This window comes from Hydra vulgaris, chromosome 09, assembly GCF_038396675.1.
Source record: "Hydra vulgaris chromosome 09, alternate assembly HydraT2T_AEP".
Classification (NCBI taxonomy): Eukaryota; Metazoa; Cnidaria; class Hydrozoa; order Anthoathecata; family Hydridae; genus Hydra; species Hydra vulgaris.
Window position 1 is genome coordinate 60,378,625 of NC_088928.1, and position 21,227 is coordinate 60,399,851.

General features: G+C 30.1%; 1 protein-coding gene across 1 annotated transcript in view; it reads left to right on the top strand.

The window, feature by feature from the left end:
* Positions 1-575: 575 nt before the first annotated feature.
* Positions 576-21,227, top strand: part of LOC101237435 (ribosomal protein S6 kinase delta-1) — a 69,933-nt gene continuing 49,281 nt past the window's right edge. Inside the window, exons 1-2 of the mRNA XM_065806233.1 lie at positions 576-1,018; positions 9,924-9,962. Coding sequence (XP_065662305.1) covers positions 911-1,018; positions 9,924-9,962 — 147 coding nt within the window. The 5' untranslated portion in view covers positions 576-910. The remainder of the gene's footprint in view (positions 1,019-9,923; positions 9,963-21,227) is intronic.

Here is a 21,227-nt window from a genome sequence, read left to right on the forward strand (position 1 = left end):
AATTTTACGCTTTTGATTAAATGAATTAAAATATTTTGAACCGCTGCAGCGGTTCAAAATATTTTAATTCATTTAAATTTGAATTTTAAATTTGAATTTTAATTTATTTAAATTTGATAGTCAGGATTTAATAAAAACTCTGTTTTGATGTCATTCTTGCAGAGTGCAAGAAAGACATCAAAACTGAGTTTTTCCGCGTAAAATAAAAAGGTTTTAGTGACGCAAATACTTCACGTATTAAAACTTAAAACTATTTAAAATATGGCAATATAAATAAATATAAAAAGTGTAAGTAAAATTTTGAACTAAAACACTTCCTTATTTGAATGACTAAATAAGTACACAAATGTAATAAAATGCCTGCCTCCCCCCCTCCCCCGGAGCTAGACGTATACTTTATGGACGGACATAATACAATAAAAAAATTAGGACGGTTAAATTTAAACAAAATATGTTCATCTAAGTTGGCTGAGCTTCTATGCTGATGCTAATTCGACCTATTTTCTTTAATTTAACCATAATCATAACAAATAGATAAATGTATTTCATATGATAATGATTAACCAACTCAATTTAATTCGTGTAGTAATTCTACTCAATCGGTCGGGTTGAATTTAAGACGGTTACGAGTTATAAAAAATAACAGACTGAGTTTTCATTCTACTATTACTACGATTCTACTATTATATTCTAATCTTAGTACTGTTACCTTTTAAGTTTTCATTTTTCTTCAATCAAAATAATTTTTGCTTTTAGTTGAATTTTAAGAATTACATTACGTTTTTCATGGGCAGTTTAAAGTTCAATTAGTAGAATCTACAGCGAATCTTGTATACTACTAATCAAGAGTATGTCAAAAGTAATAGTTAAGATAAATCCGTAGCAACTGAAATAATAAGGTACATGGTTGATGGATTTAATCAACGATGCACTTGAACTTGGTTTGAACGTTTCATTTGACGTAACTTCACCAAGCAAAGCATATGCTGGTCATACAGTTTATAGATTAACTCTTAAGGTTTGTTTACATAAGTATTATTCAAATTTTTGTATTGAAGATTTTTTGAACATTATTTAAAAATCATGTAAAAACAACCAAATTTTTACCAGCTATATGGACGTATATTAATTTCAAAATTAACAAGTTAAAATCTTTTTATTGGGGATCTACTCTAGTATAGCATGGCTAATAAAATGAATACAAATAAGCTAACAAACAAACAAACAAAAAATACACACACACAAACTGATAATATTTATAGGTAATAAAGTAAGAACAGGTGCTAAAGGAGAAACCATAGCACACCATTAATTTGACCTAAAATTTGACTTTTGAATAATAAAAGTGTTAAAGATGTTGGGAAGTTGAAATTTTTTTTATTTTCTTAACTTTAAATTGGCTTTACCATTCAAAATAAAGTTTACACCAATACCTATTATAGTGGATATTTAGTATATGCTTATAAGCATATAAATATAAACTCTGTCATATAATTTCCTTTAAAATGTTTATGAAGGTCAGCTTGGTTTACTTCTTTATCAAAAGTAAAAAAGTCTTTAGGAAAAAACTAAGAAATTGAGATTATAAAGAAAATTTCCAAGAAATATAGCTAACAGATTATTATTGGTACCATTTGAAGGTATGATAAGACTGAAACTAGAATCATTAAAGAAACTTTTATCCGTTTAAAATTTTGAAGTTGTGTTTCCCTGTAAAGTTTTCTTATAAAGCTTTTAGATTCAAGATATAAATTGAAGAAAAAATTTTTTGTAAATAGTTCAGCTTTATCTTTGAGAGAGGTAATAAGGTCAGTTACATGTATGATAAATGGAATTTTAGACTTCACTTTTTAAAGATATTGTTAGAGATTTTTTAATAGTACAGGAATATGGTGAGGAAACTTTGAACTTTGCACTTACAAAATAAGTTCTCTATGACTAATGCATTAGGTCTAATAAATTTTTCAAAAAGTAAGACTCAGTCAATTATTATTATTATTAGACTGTAAACAAACAAACAAAAAAAATACAAACATATATAAATTACTAAGTGCAAATTTTATTTTGTTTTATAGGAAGACAACTGTAAAAGTCTTCCATTAAACAGCACTCGTTTCAGTCATAGTATCGTATTTTTATTTTTTAACCTTTTCATTGTTTGTCATCATATACTTTCCTGTTTTCTCTTAAAATCAATAACACTTTTGGTTGATACAACTGAATTATGGAGTTTGTTCTATTTTGATGCTAATCTATTTGTAAAGAAATTACTTTGCAATTCATAGTTCCTGACAAATTTTTTGTCAATTCCTTATTTATGTCCACAAATACCGGATGCTAGTTCTAATACATTGATCAATTGAGCTTGATTAAGGTTATTAAATGTTACTAAATCTAGTTCACTAACTATTTTAAAACACTGGATAGCATCTGTTCTGCTTCTGTCTTCTTATGTTGTGTTATTGTATTCATTATTTTGAAAACTCGAAATGTGTTGGTAATTGGCACCCATCACTCATCTACTCTAGATGGCCAGAAAAGTTTATTAAAAGGACCATGCGGGTGCATAAACGTTACCATAACATCTTGCTCTATATTATCAATTTCATTGATCATACCAATCCAATCAAACGCATCATATTTACACATAATGAATTCACCCAATTTCAAGGCATCAATGTTAATTTGCTGATCATTTTGAGAACTTTGAATACCAGAAAAAGAAAAAATGCCTGTTATATGAACATCTTCACTTGTTCGTTTATTAAGCTAATAGTATCTATAGATTCTGGTTTAAATTGATGATAGCTCCTAGTTCCAGGAATTGTTCTACTTAGCTCAAAACGTGTTTTCAAAGTGATGCGCAATTCTGTCAGTCTTTCTTTTTCAATCTTGAAAAAAATAATCCCTTTAATATTGTTAGTACAGTAGTCAAACATTTTGTTACAATTCAATATCGGGTCATTTATGGGCCTTTGTAGACATGCATTTGTAGTTAATCGTTTTACAGCGCCACCAATACCATCACATGGTGACTTACCATGACTTGTAACAAAAAATGTCCACTCTGCATCAATGTTAAAATCATTTTTGCGGAGACAGATATTGTAAAGGTTTTTGTGATTTTTATACTGTGCAGCACAACCATCAGAAAAATAAAGAATCTTTGAAATTTTAGGATGATATTCTTTTAAATAGTTAACTATTTGTGTTTGAACTTCATACAAAAAACCAGTGTCATGCTCATAAGTCATCATGATTATCATTAGTCATCATTAGTCATCATGCTCATTAGTCATCAGTGACATGCTCATTCTGACATGAAGCAAAACAATTTTCCTTCAAGTTGGTCATTTTCGTTTAATAAATAGAGGGCAACGGGGTGCAATGTGGATTGACTTTTGCACCAATGGTAACTTTGGATTTCATCTTGAATCACAAAAGTGAAGTTTTCTGCAAAGTCACCTAAGACAATACAGGAGTCTTTTGCTAAATTTTCTTTTTGTTGCTTTAGGTATCTTGCTTGACATTTTGCAATGTAGGAATGGGTTGTTAACTTGTTTATTGCCTCTGATAACATCAATTTGTATTCTTCCATTGTTGTTGTCTGATAGATCAATGTTGTTCTGTCTGTTTTCTGCCACTGATTGAATGACACCTCCTTGTCATTGTCAATTAGTTGTGCATCCAGAAACTTCTTTAAAGAAACTATACCTGGACAGTTTGGACATCGATGAACCATGCACTCGTTACTTGTCACATCACAAACAACTATTGTCATCAGATCTTTGTAAGTACATTTTATTTGTATAGCATTGGTCAAGAGTATTGCATTTTGATGGAGGGTACATACACAAACAGAATGAGTGCCTGATGCTCCAACAGTTATACACCATTTTGGTTTTAAACTGCAAAACTTAGAAAATCCAATAACTTTTTGAGGATATTTAGCTTTAAAAGAAACATCAAGTTCTTTAAGATTACATGTAATAAGGTGCTTTTACATGTGTTGTTTTCTACCAATACTTACGTAATCTTTTTTACCAGGCATTTGTTGACTCTATTTAATGTTATTTCTGAAAATATTTTTCCTTTCTTAGTGCCTAGAACTGAAAAAATCCCACTTATTTTCCTTAGTTTGCGCGCTTCTTTAATTTGGTATATAGCGACATTGAAATATCTTGCAGCAAAATTTCTTGACCGAGACTCGGGTGTAAATGTTAACAACTGAATTTTAGTTTTTTTGGTCAGAAACAATTAACTTATTTTTAATTTCTGCTGTTAGTTTGTCTAGGTCATCGCATTTACTTTTGTCAATAATTTTCGTATGAAGAATTTTATGTTTCAGTTCATCTTCCCTAACATTATCTACTTTTGAAATATGCCCTTCATACTTTGACATTTGTTTTTATAACTTTACTTTTAACAACAGATAACCGTTGATGCTTTGGAATGCCATGAAGTTTTATGGGGGAAGTACCACATGTAATAGATTCTTCAAGTTCACAATTATCTTGTTCATGAAATTTACTGATTAAAGCATCAAAGCAGCTCCAACAAAGTTGATATCCAGGCACAACATTTGGAAAATTAATTCTCAATTGTTTTGCCATGTCTAATGTTATTACATGACTCCCTGAAATGAAAATAGCAATTTGATTTTAGTAATTACCTATCAATATGAAAATTATTTGTACTTATTTCAATATATAATGCATAACCAGATCAGCTTTTTTTCAAACTTTTATAAACTAGTAGATTTTAATTTCATTATTCAAAAAAGATTTTACAATAACTTTTTATCAACAATATTTACCTTTGATTGCTTTTCTTTTTGATTTATGCTTGTCCAATAAATTACAACATTTTGTGTGCTTCTTTTCAAAGTATGTACCAAAAATCTTTGCATGATAAAGGCAGATTGTTAAAATTTTATCATCTGTTATTCCAGATCTCCAAATAAATTCTTCTCTGGCATTTCTATAGTAATCAAATTTCTTTAAATCAATCTTTCTACAATAACTTAGTTTATGAGAAGTATCATTTAACTTTTTTCCAAAATCACATGAATCCATTCTTACTGTAACACTAAAAACAAAAGCTTCAACCGCCACAGTTGGTGTTAAGTCAGGCTGTGTTTCAGCATTGTTCTGTTCGCTATCGCTTCTACTTTTGTCACTTGTGCCATCAGTTTCATTTCCATTTTCGTCTTCTAATAAGTAACAATCGTCCTCAATATAATCCAACAATTCCAAACCCTCGTGGTTTCTCCGAACAACTTTCGGTGGAATCAGGTTCTTGATAACCGACTGCAGGTTTACTGACACAGGTGATTCTGTTAGCTTCTTTCGAAATGTCTGCAAGTCACTGTCGATCAGCGCAAACAGTTTGTCTGAGACCAGGTGATCTTCCGATCCATCCAATGAACTGGTAACAAACAGTTTTTTGAATACCTCAGCAAAGTCATCTGGAACGTCTCTCCAAGCAGACAAAAGCATTTTTACCATATCTTTGCGTTTCGGTGAAGGGACTTTGTTTTTATCCACTTCCAGCATTTTCAACATCAAATCGATTTCTTCGTGTCTGTATAATGCCTTAAGACGGCGATGTAGATCGGTATCATTTGCTTGAATGAAACCAGCGATACCTCCGCCCATCACAATTATAAATGTAGCCGCGTTGATAAAGAGCTTTTCTAACTTCTGGCATTAGGTGGACAACGTAATCATCCAGGACGTAAATTGCAAAATTCTTTTGTGTGAAGGGATTGAAACGATTTGGGAGATTATTTATCGTTTTGATCATGTGCTCTAATCAATAAGATCCACTTGGGGACCACTGGTAATTGACATTATCGACTTCTACCTTTGCTATAACACCTTTACCTTTGAAGACGAATTCAGGCTGCAATTTAATGTTTGAAACGCTTGAAACCTGTGTGAATACAGTAACGCGCTCCCTGGAAAGATTATGATTTTCCTTAACAAATGTCTCTTCACCTTTAAACGACATTGTCTTCTTCTGTGAATTTTAATTTCTGTGGAGGGGCATTTGGTCCCCATTTATAATAGGAGGATCAGCCCCATATTTCTCGATAAAGAACTTTCAAACTGCCCAGACATTTTGGAGATAATCACGAAGTCTTATCAGAAGATCTTCTTTCTTGATTGAATAGCGTTTGTTTGGCTTTCTTAAGCTGACTTCGTATTCATTTTCCTAGGATTTAATCCATTTATTACTAAATTTGAGTTTCTCTTGTTCAGGAACTGAGTTTTGAATGAGCCGTTCGCCATAAGGTTGCTGTGCTTTCAGCTTGAGCAAACGTCATGGCAAACGTCCATTCAACGATACTCTCACGTCTACGAACCAGTGGAATAATGCTACTCTTACTTCTGGGGCCTTCACTTTACGACCAGCACCAGCTCCTCGCAATTTTTTCAGTAGACAAGAGGAAGGATCTTGCAAACGCTCTAGGTCGTTGTATGAACGGGATGCAAGTTTAACTGCTTTTACGAATTCAGGGTCGTCACCTTTTGCATCGACCAAATCAGTATAAAAGAATCGAACAGACTTTGCAACATATCCAGTTGTCGGTTTTATTGGCACGTGTCGTTTTCTTTTTGCATCGTATTTCGTCTTTCCTTTGTTTTTTATCACTTCGGCATCGTACATTTCTTTGAACTTTTCCACAATTTTTCCAAGCTCCATTTTTTCTACGTTACTATATTGGCTATCTTTCTGTCTTTTAAAAAATTCTTTTCGTAGTCGCCATTTCGTTTTTACACTCTGAGATTACAACGTCTACAAGTAAATGAGTACTGTAAATGATATGACGTGACGATAGAAAGAAGAAAATTTCTTTTTTAATGAATAATGACGTAACGATAGAACGAAGAAAATAGAACTTTTTTTCTTTCAAAACAAAGTTTTTTGAATGAATGATATTATGTAACGTAAGTAAGTAGTGAAAAAGAAAATTTTTATAAAAAATTGTCTTGTCTTGGATGGAATTTTTTCTAAAATTTAATAGCCGGGAGGTTGGAATAAGAATGTCCTGGGTGGAAAATTTTTGAAAAATTAATTAGCGGGGGACGGGGGGGGGGACCTATATTAGGCACCAAAGAGTAGTTAAATGCATAAAATTAAACAAATAAATATTATAAAATTATATCAAATAAATTAAGTTAAGACACTGATAATGTCAATTTAAAGAAAACTGATTATATTTATTCAGGGAAAAATTAAAAATATACACTCAAGTTATTGGGATGCAGTGGTGTTATAATATAGAGTATAGGTCTTTAAATTTTTTTGCTGATTGTCTATATATAGAACCTTGCCAGTAAAAAGCTTCATAATTTATTTTACCTATCTACGCTACTTTCTATGCCTACAATAGAGCGGTTCAGCTTCTGTAGACAAAAAATTAAAGTCAACCAATTACAGAGGCACTTTGATTTTTATGTTTTTTTTTGACCTATAAAACAAAACTATGAAATATTATTGTAATCAGAAAATATTTAGAACTGCCTCATGGGACTTAAAGTTTGCAGATTTTTCATTTTCGGGCTTAATTTTAAAAATATTTAAAACAAATGAAATAATGCAAAACATTTTTTATTTACTTACTTATAATTACCAAAGATTAGATTATAGAACTAATGTAAACCAAGTGGTGGTTGGTTGACAGCATGATAACTGAAACAAGATCAAAAATGTACATTTATTTGATTAGGGAACCAGAACTACATTTTAGTGGCAGAGTTTTGCCCACTAGTTTAGAAGTTTTAAGAATATATTTTTTCCATCATAAAAAGAACAGTCAAACTCTATAAGATGCCATAAAAACTGTAGTCCAGCAGTTGTGTGAGATGTGGGCCAAAGCTAGAATTCCAACTGCTAGACATAGAAGTATTGTTCTTAAAAATGAAGCTTTATTGGAAAGATACAGAAATAAGAACAAGAGTCGTGGTGGGCCAGCACAGCAGGTAAAAGAAGAAGATTTTTTAAACTCTCTTAAAATTGCCTTTTTGATATTGCTCACCACGATGCATTGAAACTGATAAAAATAGAAGAAGATCAAATATTTCTTGCAGACCAACGTTCAGAAAGAAAAATATGCCATGGGAGGTGCAGATAGAATTTTGGCAAAAAAAGAAGAAAGTAAAGAATTAAGAATGCAAACTGAAGTTCAAAGTGGTATCAAAGAAGAGGAGAGAAAGCAAAAATCCAAAGAATGTCTGGAAATAGAAAAAGAATTATTGTCATCATCAGATAGTTCAAACGAAGCAGACAATGCTATATCTAGCAATGAAGACTATATGGCTCAATAGCATAACAATTTTGTTGAGGAATGTTGTCAGGAGAAATCTCCATCAACTTCTTAACGTGCAAAGGTATCTGATTTAGATGTTATTCCTTCAGCACTTACATCTGCACTTGATTGTACAAATGTAAGTGATAGAAAAGCAGCATATATCTTATAACAGCAGCCATCCAAACATATGGTGACAGTGATATATCAAAACTACCAATATCTTATAGTAGCATTAGAAGAAGCCAAATGAAGCATCGTTTTCAACATTATGCTAATGTTAAAGCAGCCTTTTGTTTGGAGGGACCTTTGGTTATTCATATTGATGAAAAACTTTTGCCAGCACTTTCAGGGCTCGAATGCACCAAGCATTTTAAAACAATTGCCAACCTCAATTGAACATAGATCATCTTCCAATTCTTTAAGCGTAAAAATTTTCCAAAAGACTGTTTCTATTTATAAAGACGCATTAGAAAAGTCTGGATTTTACTCCAATATCTTTCAAATCTAAGTCCTTCTAATACTAATAAATGAAAAAGAAATGTTATATGGTTTAATCCTCCTTTCGGTAAAAATGTGGTAACAAAAGTCAATTAAGTTTAAGAAAAGGACACCTTTTCTTAAACTTAATTGACTTGCATTTTCCATTACATCATAAGCTCCACAAAATTTTCAACAGAAACACAATAAAAATTAGTTACAGCTGCATGCCAAATATTTGATCAAATATTAATTTACACAACCAACAAATTTTGCGCAACAATCTCACCGCTAATGATATAAATTGCAACTGCATTAAGAAAACTGCATGCCCGTTAAATAACCAATGTCTATCAAAAAATATTATATATAAAGACTTTAGCATCACCTAACCTTAGTCTTACGGAAAAATCTTACATAATTGAACAAAATTGAAATATGTGGAAAAATGTGAAGTGGAACATAATTAAAAGATGCCAATCTTATAATCCATCTACAAAAAAGTGTAACCTTTACATTAATGAGAAATATTTTATTATGACTTTTGATAGTTGATAACTTCTTAACAAAAAAAGTGAATTGGTTTCTGCTTGAAGGCATAGGAAAAGAAATTTATTATCTAACTTTGATTCCGGCGATTAGTAAGTATTGGATCATGTATACTTGACGTCAGATGCCGTTGCAACATAAATTTGTATTTTTTATAACGGTTTTTATTTTATATTTGAATAATATGGCTGATGATTGCCGAATGGCATGAAAACTTCAAGTTCCATTATAAAGTTGTATTTTTTAATTTAAAATATTTTAATATTATTTGATCTATTTTTTTTTAGAAAAAGATATTGATCACTCTTAAACAGACAAGAGTTGTATTTCCAGCATTATACAACATTTATCAATATATATATATATATATATATATATATATATATATATATATATATATATATATATATATATATATATATATATATATATATATATATATATATATATATATATATATATATATATATATATATATATATACTTACATATGTACACATGCATATAAAAATATTTACTAAATTTACTAAATATTTATTTAATTGTTTCTAAATGTATATTACTTATAAATTTTTTTCAGACACAAAGTTCCAATCATGAAGATACAGTGAAAAATGAGGTATAACCTGTTCATGTTTTTAGAACTGATATTACGGTTATATTATGTATCTGTTGCAATTAATTTTATATAATGATTTGTTTTTATTAAATATTTTAATTTATATTTGCATATATCATCTCAATCTAAAAACAAATATTTAGTAAACTTTATTTGTTAAAAAGAATTAACATTAATTGTTGAAAAAATATGGTTGCCGCATAATGATTATCTTAAAGAGACTTATTTGCTTCACAACAAGGAAAAAGTCAAGTTTCAAAATTGAAATTGATTGATTTAAATAGTTCAAATTTTAAATTACAAAAATAAATTATAATGTAAAAAAAAAAAATTGAAATCAATGCACAAACAAAAATCAGTGTTATTTTTGTAACTTTGTATGTTTGTATGTATTTTTGTAACTTTGTACGGTGTAACTTTTTGATCTAATCTTAAATATAGTGTCTCAAAAAATTATCTGACCAAACATTTAAAAAATTTTTTTTCCCAAACAATGTGCTGTATTTTCATAAATTTAGACTTTTTTGGTAAACTCAAAATTAATAAAAATAAAAGAACATGTTTTTAAATAGATTTTATTTATTTTGATGTAAAATATGAATCACAAAGTTTTCAGTTTTAAAATATAGGAACTTAGGTTGTTTTTTTATTGTCAAAAAAATATTCGACCAAACACATTATTTGTTTCATAATAAATTATCATATAACAAAACAATTATTTTAATACTTTGTTGGGCCTCCCTTTGCTTGGATTACAGCTTCTAGACGTCTAGGCATTGATTCGACTAAAGATTGTTTCTTCTGGTTGAATCTTTTCCCAGGCTTCTTCAATTGCCACTTTGAGGTTGTCTTTTTTGGAAAATGACCGATCTGAATTTTTCGGTCTAAAATTTCCCACAAATGTTCAATGGGATTAAGGTCCGGTGATTGTGTGGGCCATTCCAAGACCTCAACATTATTTTCAGCAAACCACTCCTTGGTTTTAGTGGCACTATGCTTGGGATCATTATCTTGCTGAAATGTAAAATCAGATCCTAGCCAAAGTTTTCAAGCAGATGACTTCAAATTTTGCTTTAATATGTTTCTGTATTGCACCTGATCCATTATAGTATCAAAAAATTGGAGTTTTCAGACACCCTTCCAAGCCATTGAACCCCATACCATCACATTTCCACCACCATACTTAACAGTTTTTCTTATGCAGCTTAATTTGTAGGCTTCTCTGGCTTTTCTTCAAACTTTTTGGGCTCCATCAGATGACTTTAAGTTAAATTTCGATTAGTCGCTCCACAGGATCTGTTTCCAGAAACTTAACAGCATGTTTTTGAACTTCTTAGCAAACTCCAATCTTCTTTTCATGTGTTTCTTACTCAAATATGGTTTATTACACACAATTCGTCTTTGAAATCCCTGGTTTCAGATACGATTTCTGATAGTCTGATGAGATAATTTTATTCCATAATTCTCTTCAGCCTGCTCAGCCAGTTTTTGAGCATAAATGAAGTGATTTTTTTTGACTTGTATAATCAAGTTTCTATCAAGATTCTTTTTTTTGTGACCTTGCCCTTCTTTTGTGGCTGTTGTTCCAATCAAGTTATACTTCTTCATTATGTCGGGTACTGTATTATAAGGAATTCCAGTCTCTTGCTGCACCTGACAATAGGTTTTACCCTGATTGACTAGATCGACAGCTAAATTTCTCTGAGAAACAGTCCAGTGACGTTTACTTCCAACCATTTTACTTAAAAAAACATGAAACCTTTTTTTTATACAAAACTTTTTTTACTACAAAAAAACAGTTTTTTGTTATGCAATTTCATTAATTGTATAAAAATTTGCTAAAATATTTCAAAAAATTTTACATAAAATTAATTAAACTTACCTAAATATCGCTTGGTCAGGTAATTTTTTTACAAGCCTATCCAATACTAAGTTCCTTTTAGAACATATAATAAGCCAACTGAAGCATGAATCAAAAAATATGAATGCTAAATGACATACTATTCCCAATAGAATTAAAATGACAAAGTAAGTATCGCTATTTATTGTTTTTAGCATAATTTAGAGCGTAAACATTTTTTTTTGGGAAAAACTTGTTTGGTTGGATAATTTTTTGAGACACTGTAACTTTGTCCAATTAACAAGATCTTTTACAAAGCTTTCAAACCATACTTCAACTTTAGAATCATGGAATTACTGGGAATCAAGTTAGAGACAAGATTATCTTATTTCAATTTTTGGTTATCCTCAGAGTAAACAAAGTTTATGCTATTCTATAAGTTAAGTGAAAGTTTAAAAAGTTAAAGCAAAAAGTTGTAACAATACAAGCATTCATTTAGGACATAAAAAAATATTCCTTTATGTCACAAAGGTTTGATATAAACTACAGAATCATATAAGCAATGTGTAGGTGCAGTCTAAGTTTTGCTGGTATTGATCATTTTAAAGTGTGAATTTATAACTGCCATTCACACTTTTGTTTACTTTTATATCATTTACCATTTACATTAAAGAACTATAGCAAAATTGTTTATTCAAAAGTTCACCACTAAATGGTTTTTTTGATGCATCTGAGTCAGGTGAAAGCACCTGTCAACAAAGGGGTTTTTACCTTAAGGTAAGGTAATGATACAGTTACTTGCTTTTCTATGGACACAGATTCTAATAAAAATTCAAAAAAAAAAAAAAAAATCCTCCTAACTAGCTTTTACTTTTTTAATTTTTATTTTTTATAATTTAACTTTTATTCTTTTTTTACAATATTATATATGGCCGAACTTCAAATTAGTATTGTGTAATTTAGATTTAAGTAATAGTATTATATAATAGATTAATAGAATTTAGAATTGCATAAATAATTTTTAAATATCTTTAATTTTGAAAAATGATTTTTCCGATGTAGACACAGTGACAGGTAGTGTCATAACAACATCAGTTCGGCGATGGCGTCTGCAAAACTTACAGATATTATAGCATATTTAATCACTAATAACTCTGCAAATTCTTTCATGCTTGTAATTTTAATTCTCTAAGCATTGCAGATACTTTTACAGTTTGTAAAAAAAGGAAATGGCTCTTTAATTTCTGTTGATTTAATTTGGTTGATAGCATGAAAGCAATTGAATTTGAAAATTCCTTCATTTAAATCTGTTGTCTATTTAACTTATAACAAAATCTAAAATTTACTGAATACATTGATGCAAAAGATGCTTCATTACCGAAACTATGATTGCTCGAAAGTTTATCAAAATGTTTTTTAACAACTTTTTGTCTTCCACAAAAAAAGTTTGAATAATATCCCATTTGGCACCATTTGAATAGCTGTGTCTTTTGCTGAATAAAACAAATTTCTGCATAATTTTAAATGTTTGCTTGCAGTTCGGAATGGTTTGATCGCAGTCATGAAATCTAAATTTTTTTTTGTAACAAAAAATCTTTTGCTTCAAACAAAAAATTTCATTTCAAAATCTTGCTCATTGTTTTCTGAAGCCTAGACACTTCTGTGTTTCTTTTTCTTACCCCTTAAGTATAGTTCAGCAAGCGATTTCATTATATCTGCAAAGCGAAGTTTAACTGCCAAAAGTGAAGTGCACCTTTCAGCCCAGCCAGTTGGATTCAATCTTTTAAATGTAATCTGAGACAATATGCTATTGCCAAAAAGTGCATAAATACTTTCTTGAATCAAGTTTAACAAATGTTCTCTATACACACTGTAATAGAGAATGAACAAAAAAAAAAGATTAAATTAATTTTTTAAAATTAAATTTAGTAAACAGTCAAACAAATAGACAACAAAATAAAAAACTGCTTCGCTTATCCTCTGAAGAATACTATTAGGAACATTTTTAAAAATATTCAAGTAAATTGATGAATTTTTGGCCGAGTTATGATGTACATCATAACTTGGTAAATAAAAATTCATCAATTTACTTGAAAATTTTAAAAAATATTTATTTTAAAATGATTTTTATGACACTTAAAATTTTCCAATTTTATCACTTCAAACATGTTTTTTCAAGCGTATGTTTTTTCAAACATGTTTTTTCAAATATATGTTTGAAGTAATAAAAAAGAAGGAAAATTCCAAGTGTCATAAAAACCATTTTAAAAATGAGGTATTGTTAAAAAGTTATGTATTCCCTTCTAGTTGAAAGGTAGTCAACCAAGCTAACATCATTTGAGCTTCATTCTAGATAACAGAAGCAGTCATTAAAAAAAAACTTTTTTTAATGATTGCTTCTGTTATCAAGAAACTTTAAGAGTTTAAAGTACATTATTATTCTCAATATAATTGGAAAAACTTGATTGTAACTGAGACGTTGCTAAGGACTCATTATTGTAACCAAGGCGTTGTTAAGACTAAAAACTTAAATATCACAAAAAATATAAAACAAAAGTAAAAACATAACATAAAATTTTCTATTAGATAAGATATTAAAAATTTTTTTATTCACTTTTTTTTGGTAACCACCTTAATGTTTCTTTATCCATAAGCTGTGCTGTTCCATATGTGCTGTGCTTATCCATAATTCATAAGCTGTGCTGTTGTGCACTTCTGTAAAACTCAAAAAAATTTCTCTAATTTCAATTATTTTTGGTTCCTCTTTTTCATTTTTCATTATTTCTACATATCTAAATACTTGACCTAATTGGTCTTTTTTTGCTATGTCTTGTTTGCTACCCATGATAATTGTACAAAAAGGAACAATGCTAATATTGTTTATTAATGTTGTTTTTAATGTGTAGCAAGGCTTAACTATTTGGTAGTTCTATGGGGCATGTTCAAAACTTGTTTCATAGCGTGTCATGTTTTGATGAAAGATGTACTTGGATTAAAAAATTGCCATTGTATCCATCCTCAAATAATTCACAGTGATCATGGAAACCTAAACATTTTTCAGAAAGTACTAACGTTATATTAACAAGTCAATTGTAACACTTGTAGCTAAAATTTTGATTCATATCAAATTTTCTCTTCTAAGCTTTTATCAATTGTTTTATTTTGCTTACACTTTTCATATAATATGATTGCATAGGATGCTGACTTTTTTCATTTCCTTTTAACTTTTTTAAAAGGCCTTGCCAGTCTCTAATTCATGGAGTATATAGTCTCATATCATGGTGTTTTGAAAATAATCTCCAAGGTTTGCAAAATACTGCATCTAGTTTAGGAGAATAACATAGTCACAACCTCTCAACCGTTCCATACTTTGTTGAAGTTTTATAAAATAAGATTCATTTTGAATATTATCTTTGATGTGATTGCTTTGATTTTTCTCTCTTGGGATTCACTTTTTGACATACTTTTACCATCTGATTTCTTTCTAATTTGTTCAAGAAAATTTGGGAATTTCGGAATTTTAGCAATATTCTTCTTGTCATTTAAGCTTCCTTTTTTTCTGTTTACCCTTTTAAAATGTATATAAATTAACAACAGGTACATAATGTTTGAAATTAATAAGTATGTAATAAATAAAATAATGAGTATATCCAATAATATATTATAATAATCAATAATATCCAATAAAGTAGTACAGTATATTTTGCTCTGCTTTTCAAAACTTTGGAGAGGAAAATTTTAGAGAAAAAGAAAAGGAGCAGTTAATAACAGTTTTTGAAATGGAAAAAAGAAAAAATCATAAATAAATTTAAAGAAAAGAAAAGTACACAGAAAGAGAAAATAAATAAGAACAAATTAAAAAGACTTAAAAAAAAGTAAAAAAGTAATAAATAAACAACAACACATTTTCAGCTTTCCATTGCACACAGAACAGAAACAATGACCAAAAACATTTTTTAAAATGGCCTATTTTTGTTGGTTCAAGGCAAAGTTTGAATCATCATATCTTTGAAACCAGTTGGAATTAGATGATAAAATTTTGGGAATGTTTATAACTTATTGAAATCTTTGAGTGGTGTAAAAATCAGCAAAATCTGAGACTTAGTGTTGCATGCCCTTGATGTTTTCACATCGAATTCCTCTATAGCATGTTGCAAAAATTGGCTAAAATGTAAAGAATGAACATAAATATAAAAGCTTCAATGTTTTTCAATGTCACCCATAAAATATGGGTCTAAAAGAACCATATTTTATGGGTGGGCACTAAAAGGCTCTAACTTTCAGATCAATGCATGGTAAAAATGTGTAAACTTTATGGAATTTATGGCATTGATAGAATAAAAACAAAACATCAATTTAAGAACTTTTTAATTATCAATCAATTTATCATTTGCTTGGGATAAAATAATTGAGTTTGTTAACATTTCTGTGATTTTCTTTTTTATTCTAACCTTTAGTAAGAATAAAGCTGTGCCCTTTTTTTGAGTCCATAATAATCTTATATGCTTATGTTACAGACTTAATGTTCAATTGATTGAGAGTTGTTTGGAAGATATGTAAGGGGCAAAACCTCTCCAGATTCTTTTGTGTTGATTATTGATTATTCCCTGATTTTTTTACAGATATCTAAATTTCCTGACTTTTCCCTAATTTCCCTGATCTGGCAGACACCCTGGTATTGTTTATTGAAACTTTGCTCACAAACAAAAAAACCTGTGCTTACAAACAACAACAAAAAAATTAATGTAACGTCACTAGTTTCATGTCTTCATGACAAGGTTTTTACTGATGTAACAAACGCATTTCTACAAATATGTGTCAATATATAAGTTATTAATATACTATATTTGTATAAGTATATATATTACAAATGAATATACTTACATGATATATATATATATATTATAAGTGTGTATATATATATATATATATATATATATATATATATATATATATATATATATATATATATATATATATATATATATATATATATATATATATATATATTATTTTATTTTATTTTGATTCACTCCCAACAAGGCTACAAGCAACCACTCTTGAGTTAGGAGTTATTAGAAAAAAAAGAGTAGAGTTATAGAGCAAGGAAAGGGTTGACAAAAGACTTTAAAAGTTAAAGGTTGTATGAGTCAGGAAAACATGAAGACAGGAGAGAGTTCCAAAGGGTTGAGGTGTGGGGAAAAAAACTAGACAAATAAAAGTTTTTAGAGCATGCAGGAACAGATACAGTAAAAGAATGAGACTTTGCTGAATGATGAGTCAAGAAAGAATGAGTTTTAGTTGATGGAACTAGAGATAATAGCTCCTTTGAGCAGCGTCTATGATAAAATCAACTTTATGACGATGGGAAAGAGGCTTAAGCTTAGCAGATAGAGCAGGTCCAACTACGTTTACAATGCGTTTTTGGACCTTGTCTAGAAGAGAAAGAGCATCATTAAAAGAATCAGCCCAAATATGACAACAGTATTCCATACAGGGACAAATAAGAGATTTGTAGAGGTAGAGAATGAAATCAGGAGAGAGAAAATGGCAAGTATGATAAAGAGAAGCAACCTTAGCAGTTGCTAATTTAGCAATCAATTGTATTTTTGGCTTCCATAAAATGTCAGTCGTAATCGATAATCCAAGAAGATATAAAGAAGAGGATTCATTGAGAGGATTGCCATTTATTAATAAAGGAATGTTGACAGTACTGTTATAGTTGTTAGCTGTAAATAATTGAGTTTTGTTAGAGTCAAAATTTATAAGTGACTGTGAGCCCCAATCTGTTACAGAAATGAAATCAGATTCAAGATGGGCTGTCTGTTCTAAGAGATTGACAAAAGAAGACTTTTTATCAGGAGTATAAAGTTAAGTATTCAGCAAAAAGAGCTGCTTTAGATGTATGATTGTCAGGAAGATCATTAATGTAGGTAAGAAATAAAACAGGATAGAACCTTGAGGTATCCCAGAAGTTACTGGAAATATAGAAGATTTGGTCTTCAAGGATGACTTTAATGAAGTGGTTAGAAACAAAAGATTTGATTATCTCAAAAGCTTTCCCAGATACACCATATGAAACATGAAAGATATGTCAGGAGCAATAACCCTAACTTCTCCGCCTCCAATTAATGCACGATAAAATCTTTCAGTCACAGCGGTTAGCAAATCAGCTGTAGAGCAAGAGGATCAAAAACTGTATTGATTGTCTGACAGTAAGTTATTTAACTCAAGAAGGGATGAGAGAAATTTGTTTGTCAAAGACTCAAAGGCATTGCTAATAAAAGAAAGAAGACTGATGGGATGATAATTGAAGGGGTCAGAGTTTTTGAAAATTGGAACAACAGATGCCATTTTCTATGTGACTAAAGGATAGTACCTATCAAAACTGATATCTGAAGAAGGAATAGCAGAATTTAAATTAGTCTCATTAAGAGCAAGCAAGTCTAGTGAATTTTGTAAGAGGTAAGATTCAACTGATGGAAGGTTGCTTTGCAGGCCATGAATATTCATGGATGGTTTAATATGTTTGATACTTTGGGTTACTTTTGACATGTTTTAAGTTTAAAGAGAAATTGACTCATTCATAGATAGAGCACGACCTCCTAAGTAATGAGCTATGCAATTTTCTTAGTCCTGTTAATTAATCCTAAGTCATAACATAGGCCTTCTTATGTGGCCTCGACAATCCACACCAAAAGCATTAACAGGGATACCATCCATGCGCAACATGGCACTATTATTATTTTGATATTTTGCCCTCATTTTAGAGTTTTACCCTCATTAGGAGATAACAGATAAAGTTGCATAGCCACTATCAAGGAGGCACAAGCAAAAATCCCAGCATTCATTATCCTAGGAAGGAAACAATGTAACATAGGTTTACATCTATGCCAGCCTAATAGATAAAAAAGGGTTCGAGGCTGGTCAACAGAATTATTCTGCTTACCCCTAAAGTCTTTGCCTAGGAGGCCTCCTACAAGACAGTAGTTGGGTGCAGTTAACATCTGCGCAAAATAAGTGTTTTTTTTGAGACACCATCTCTAATCATTACTCAACCAAGAGCCCCAAGGCAGGGAAATTTTAGCTGGATGCAATTAACATCTGCCCAAGATGAGTATTTTTATCGAGACATCATTTCTAGTCTTTACTCAACCAAGAGCCCCAAGGCAGAGGAATTTTTAGGATGATGCAGTTAACATCTACCCAAAATGAGTATTTTTATCGAGAGACCATCTTTAGCCTTTACTTAACCAAGAGCCCCAAGGTAGGGGATTTTTACACAAAAATACTTGAGATAAAGGTGAGCGTAGATTTTATAGTTTAAATGTCTAGTTAGTTAATGAGACCACACTGCATCAAAACAGGTTTAAACATTTAAACAGGACATTCTAGCATTTAAACAGAACACATACATAAAGGAGCTTACAGGTGAATGAACACCGCGCCAGAGGTTCAGACAGAACACAAGCATACATATAAACATAAACAGATAGAACACAAACACACAGATAGCAACTTACAGGTGATCTACACCACGCCAGTGGTTTAGACAGAGGACAAACATAAATATAAAGTAGATTACAGGTCAGCTAAAACAGTAACTAAGGCACCTCCAACTATATAAAAAGCACACAAAAAATTATATAAATAAATATATATGCATATATTACTATAGGCATGGCCGATTTTAAATAATACTGATGACAGGAAGCCAACTCCTTTCAGCCTTTGCTTAGAAAGCGAATCCCTCACAAGGCAGAAGGACATGGAACAGGTTGCACTGGGTTACATGTTACCAGTAGCAGATGGTCATGAAGACCATACACCTGACCTGACATTGGTTAATTATTAACAATAATTTATAATTACAAACTTATATTTATAAATATAAATAATTATACTATTTAAATGTATTATAAAAAATAAAATTAATTTATATAATTTTTTCTTTTTTAAAAGTTTTAATGTCATTCAATGATTATGATTGCTACAATATGGAATGAATAGGATCAAATAATATAAACTAAAAAGTACTGGTTTGTTATATGGCACAAAATACATTTAAATAGAGATGTTACATAAATATATATTTTTTCTGTTATTCACCTCCTCAAGGTCGAGAAGGCCACTACAGATGAGGAGGCTACTTAATAGTGGTTATAACCCTCTCTCAACTCTATTACTCGAAAACAAGAACCTTGGCAAACAAGACTGCTGCGCGGAGAAACAAGTTGAGCGCGGTGCTACCAGGGATGTGGTGGGGATCGAACTCGGAACCTCTTACTTATGAAGCGAGCGCTTTACCACTGCACCACTACCGCATTGTGTTATTGTGTAACTCTATACCTGCTTCTTTCTTTTTTTTTTTTATTTTTTATTTTTTTTATTTGCTAGTTATAGTTTTGAAAACAATTGTTTATTCAATTCCAATAAACAGTTTTCTTAAAATAATTTTATTACTTGATTAGAAAGAAACCAACTTATATAATAATATATATAATTATATAATAATATTATATATTTATCAAGTATATAGTCAAGTATATAAAATATAATTCACTTGATAATAATTTTTGATAATAAACTTGTGCATTCAGTTTAAATTAGAAAACAGTTTACTGTTTTGTCCAAACAATGCATGGAAAGTTATGAAGTCATTACTGCTTACAAAATGTGTTCATTCAAACGAGAATAGAAAATTTAAACTATGAACTTAAAACTTAATATAATTTTGAAAAATCAAAAGTTTTAAACCGCAAGATTTTATAGAAATATTAGACTCCTTTGCTTTATTGTTTTTAATAATAAATAATTTTTTTTTAAATTTTATTTCTAAGATGAATACTTTTTTAAAATAATAATTCAACTGTGAATACTTGATTTGAAATAAGTTTAAATTTTTTGAGAACAGCCATAAAATTAATAATACTATGCCATATTTCATTGTTTTTATTTGATATCAAAGCCGCAGTAACATATTTCTTCCGTTAGGTAGACAAATGCAATGATGAAAAAACCAAAGCTCTTTCATCTGATTTCCGGGACTTCACATGAAAAAAGTTCAAACAAAAAATTGTACGCTGGTATGCTTTTGGGTGAGCCTCTCCCCATACCTGCGTGTGTAGTTTATGGATGACCCAATGGGAGCCAATTTCCAACCCTGAATATCGCTCTCGAAGACTTGATACCGAGCATGCGTAATTGCGCTCATTTGAAATAACAACTCGAAATAATGAAAATAAAATTCCCCCCCCCCTCCCATTTATTACATTTGGATAAAAATTCTCATCCATCTTTTTATTTCCACCCCACATTGTATTAAGCACCTGACAGTATCTTGACAGTAATGAAACTGAAACAGCTTTTTTTGGTGAGTTGAATTATAAAAATTCAGATGTATTGACTTGTTTTTTTTTAAAGTT